This window comes from Chiloscyllium plagiosum, unplaced genomic scaffold (assembly GCF_037043375.1).
Source record: "Chiloscyllium plagiosum isolate Xiang-an unplaced genomic scaffold, Cpla_swu_hap1 HiC_scaffold_4, whole genome shotgun sequence".
Classification (NCBI taxonomy): Eukaryota; Metazoa; Chordata; class Chondrichthyes; order Orectolobiformes; family Hemiscylliidae; genus Chiloscyllium; species Chiloscyllium plagiosum.
The window spans coordinates 149,410,278-149,414,856 of record NW_028270142.1 but is presented as its reverse complement, the minus strand read 5'-3'; the positions used below and the strand labels follow the sequence as shown (position 1 = coordinate 149,414,856).

The window sequence follows — 4,579 nt, the reverse complement described above, 5'->3', positions numbered from 1 at the left end:
AGGAGGAACAGTAAGAGAGAGGAAGAGAGGGATAGAGAGAGAGGGAGAGTGAGAGAGAGGGAGAGGGGGATAAATAGAGAGAGAGGGGAGGGAGAGGGGAAAAGCGAGAGGGAGAGGGACAGATAGAGAGAGAGAGAGAGAGGGCACAGTGAGAGGGAGGGAGGGGGGCACAGTGAGAGGGAGAGAGAGAGGGCACAGTGAGAGGGAGGGAGGGGGGCACAGTGAGAGGGAGGGAGGGAGGGGGGCACAGTGAGAGGGAGGGAGGGGGGCACAGTGAGAGGGAGGGGGGGATAGACAGACAGAGGGAGGGAGGGAGAGGGGGATAGACAGACAGACAGAGGGAGGGAGGGAGGGAGCCTGGCGGAGAGATGCAGCGGCCGCACGGACACGGTACCGCGTTCTCCATTGACTCGCTGATCGGTTCCCCTCAGGCCCGTTCGCCCCAGCTGCTGTACACCGGTTACCCGATGCTGATGCCGTACCGACCCCTGGTCATTCCCCAGGCACTGCCACCGTCCCCCCTGCAGCCCGGGGTGCCAGCCCTGAGCCCACTCGCATCGTTCGCCAGCCGCTTGACCAACAGTTTCTGTGCCAGCCTCAGCCAGGGGGGTACCCTCGATGGTGGCTCTAACCACGGCGCTGCCCAGTTTCAGTGACCCGGCCGAGAGTTACTATTCCCCGGGACAGGAGCTGCCGGGTTCCCGCTCCAGCCCCGAGGGGGGCAGCTCCCGGCCGGCGGAGAGAGAGGAAACTCGGGCGGATAAAGCGGAGCCCCCGAACTTCGCGCACAACTTCCCGGCGCTGACAGGTGAGTCCGCTAAACCGGCGCAAAACCCGCGGGAACTGGCGCAAAATTCGGCTAAACCGGCGCAAAACCCCGCGGGCGGACTGCAAACTCCGCGCAAACCATCCGCAAAATCTGCGGAAACTCGGCGTGAAGTGGCCGCTGAGGGAGGGCGGGCGGTGCCAGGCTCCTGCCCGGTTCCCCGCGGGTCCCTCCCGGTGGGTGGGGGGGGGGGGGGGGGGGAGAGCAGCTTCTCCCGGGAACCGGCTGGAATCCCGCCCCTCCCCTCCCCTCCCCTCCCCGGGGTCCGGTGGTAATGGGGGAGGGGGTGGGGGCACTTTGGGGGGCGCCTGGCTCCGGGTCACCCCCCGGGACCGGTTCCCACGGGTTTAAACTGCGGAGGCTCCGGCCCGGATCCGCTAAAGTTGCGGAAGAGCCGCGAGTGAGGGAGCAGCAAGATCCCATAGAGTGGCCCCGCTTGCTGGGGAGGGAAAATGGGCTTGGGCTTTGGGCTGGGGCTGGGGCTGGGGGCTGGGGGGGGGGGCTGGGGGAGTCTCTCTGACAGTCCCCATCCCCACCCGCTCTGACTGTACTTCCCCCCCCTCCTCCCTCTCCCCTCCTCCCCTCCTCTCCCCCTCACTCTCCTCCGTCTCCCCCCTCGCTCTCCCCTCTCCCCCCTCACCTTCCTCCCTCTCCCCATTCTCCCCCCTCGCTCTCCCCTCTCCCCCCCCCCCCCTCCCTCTCCCCCTCTCCCCCCCCCCCCCCCCGTGTGTGTGTTTGCAGGAGACGGGAGGGTGAGCGGCGGCCCGGACGAGGACAAGTTTCGGGGCAAGTCCCCGGGAGAGTTACTGAGTGAGAGGGAGGATGAGGACGAGGAGGAGGAGAGCTCTGTGGACAGTGAGTCGGAGGGCGCTCGGTTAGCGCAGCCCCCGCTGCCCCCCCGGGGAAGAAGGCGGCGGGGGCCGGGAGCGGGGCTGGCAGCGGGAGCGGGGCCGGGAGCGGGGCCGGGAGCGGGAGCGGTGCGGAGCCGGCCCCGGGCCCTGGGAAGAGCCGCAGGAGGAGGACGGCGTTCACCAGCGAGCAGCTGCTGGAGCTGGAGAAGGAGTTCCACTGTAAGAAGTACCTGTCCCTGACGGAGCGCTCCCAGATCGCACACGCGCTCAAACTCAGCGAGGTCCAGGTCAAGATCTGGTTCCAGAACCGCCGCGCCAAGTGGAAGCGGATCAAGGCGGGGAACGTCAGCACCCGCTCGGGGGAACCGGCCCGGAATCCCAAGATCGTGGTCCCCATCCCGGTCCATGTCAACCGCTTCGCCGTCCGCAGCCAGCACCAGCAGCTGGAGCAGAACCCGCGGGCGTGAGCCCCACCCCCACCCCCCAGACCCCCCCACCCTCACACACACCCCCCACCCCCCACCCTCACCCTCACCCTCACCCCCACCCTCACCCACACACACCCCACCCCCCAGACCCTCACCCCCCACCCCCTCACACACACCCCCCCACCCTCACCCTCACCCCCACCCTCACCCACACACACCCCCACCCCCCAGACCCTCACCCCCACCCCCTCACACACACCCCCACCCTCACCCACCCTCACCCCCCACCCCCCAGACCCCCACCCTCACCCCCACCCTCACCCCCACACACACCCACCCCCCCTCACACAACCCCCACCCTCACCCCCTCACCCCCACCCCCACCCACACACACCCCCCTCACCCCCACCCCACCCTCACCCTCACCCCCACCCTCACCCACACACACCCCCACCCCCCAGACCCTCACCCCCACCCCCTCACCCTCACCCCCCACCCTCACCCCCACCCTCACCCTCACCCCCCACCCCCCACCCCCACCCCCACCCCCCTCACACACCCATCACACACACCCCCACCCTCACCCACCCTCACCCCCCACCCCCCAGACCCCCACCCTCACCCTCACCCACCCCCCCCCCTCACCCTCACCCTCACCCTCACCCCCACCCCCTCACCCTCACCCCCACCCTCACCCTCACCCTCACCCCCACCCCCTCACACACACCCCCACCCCCCACACACACACCCAAACCTCACACACACCCCCACCCCCCAAACCCCCACACCCACCCTCACCCTCACCCCCACCCCCTCACCCTCACCCTCACCCCCACCCCCACCCCCACCCCCTCACACACACCCCTCACCCCCTCACCCCCCACCCCTCACCCCTCACCCCTCACCCTCACCCCCCCACCCTCACCCCCCCCCCCACCCTCACCCCCCACCCTCACCCCCCACCCCCACCCCCTCACCCCCACCCCCCCTCACACACCCCCACCCTCACCCCCACCCTCACCCCCCAACCCCTCACCCTCACACCCTCACCCTCACACCCTCACCCCCCCACCCTCACCCCCCACCCTCACCCCCCTCACACACCCCCACCCTCGCCCCCCACCCCCTCACACATCCTCACCCCCCACCCCCACCCCCTCACACACACCCCCACCCCCACCCTCACCCTCACCCCCACCCCCCACCCCCCCTCACACACCTTCACCCCCTCACCCTCACCCCCCACCCCCACCCTCACCCTCACCCCCCACCCCCACCCTCACCCTCACCCCCACCCCCCAAACCCTCACCCTCACCCCCCACCCCCACCCTCACCCTCACCCCCCACCCCCACCCTCACCCCCTCACCCTCACCCCCACACCCCCCTCACTCTCACCCCACACACCCCCTCATCCCCCCACACCCCCACACCCTCACCCCCACACCTCCTCACACCCTCACCCCCACACCCTCACCCTCACCCCACACACCCCCTCACACTCCCTCACCTCCACACCCCCCTCACCCCCTTACCCCTTCACACCCCCCACCCCCACACCCTCTGCCCCCTCACCCACACACACACCCTCACACCCCCACACCCCCTCACCCCCTCACCTCCACACACACCCTCACCCTCACACACCCTCACACTCACCCCCTCACCCACACACACACCCTCACACTCACCCCCTCACCCACACACACACCCTCACACCCTCAATCCCTCACACACACCCCCTCACCCCTCACCCCCTCACCCTTACACCCTCACCCTCACACACCCCCTCACCCCCAATCCCTCACACACCTCTTCACCCCCACACCCCCACACACCCTCACCCTCACACCCTCACCTTCACATACCCTCTCACCCCCACACCCTCACACACCCCCTCACCCCCCCACACATCCTCACCCTCACACACACCCTCACCCCCTCACCTCAAACACACCCTCACCCCCACACACACCCTCACCCCCTCACCCCCATGCACGCCCTCACCCCCACACACACCCTCATCCCCACACATCCCCTCACCCGCTCACCCCCCTCACACCCCCTCACCCTCACAGCCTCACACCCTCACCCCCACACACCCTCACCCTCACACACCCCCTCACCTCCACACCCACACCCCCTCACCCCCACATACACCCTCACCCCCTCACCCTCACACACCCTCACACACCCCCTCACCCTCACCCCCACACACCCCCTCACCCCCTCACCCCCCTCACCCCCACACACACACCCTCACCCCCACACACCCCCTCACCCCCACACACCCCCTCACCCCTCACACACCCCCTCACCCACTCACCCCCTCACACCCCCACACACCCTCACACACACCCTCACCCCCTCACCCCCTCACACCCCCACACACCCTCACACCCCCACACCCTCACAACCGAACCCCCTCACCCTCACACCCCCTCACCCCTTCACCCCCCCACACCCCCACACACA

General features: G+C 69.3%; 1 protein-coding gene across 1 annotated transcript; it reads left to right on the top strand.

The window, feature by feature from the left end:
- The first annotated feature begins 368 nt into the window (after positions 1-368).
- On the top strand, positions 369-2,144 carry gbx1 (gastrulation brain homeobox 1). The gene is given in 4 exon segments (XM_087985864.1): positions 369-605; positions 607-808; positions 1,568-1,693; positions 1,696-2,144. Coding segments are annotated over 4 exon segments (1,014 nt in total).
- The last annotated feature ends 2,435 nt before the right edge of the window (positions 2,145-4,579 follow it).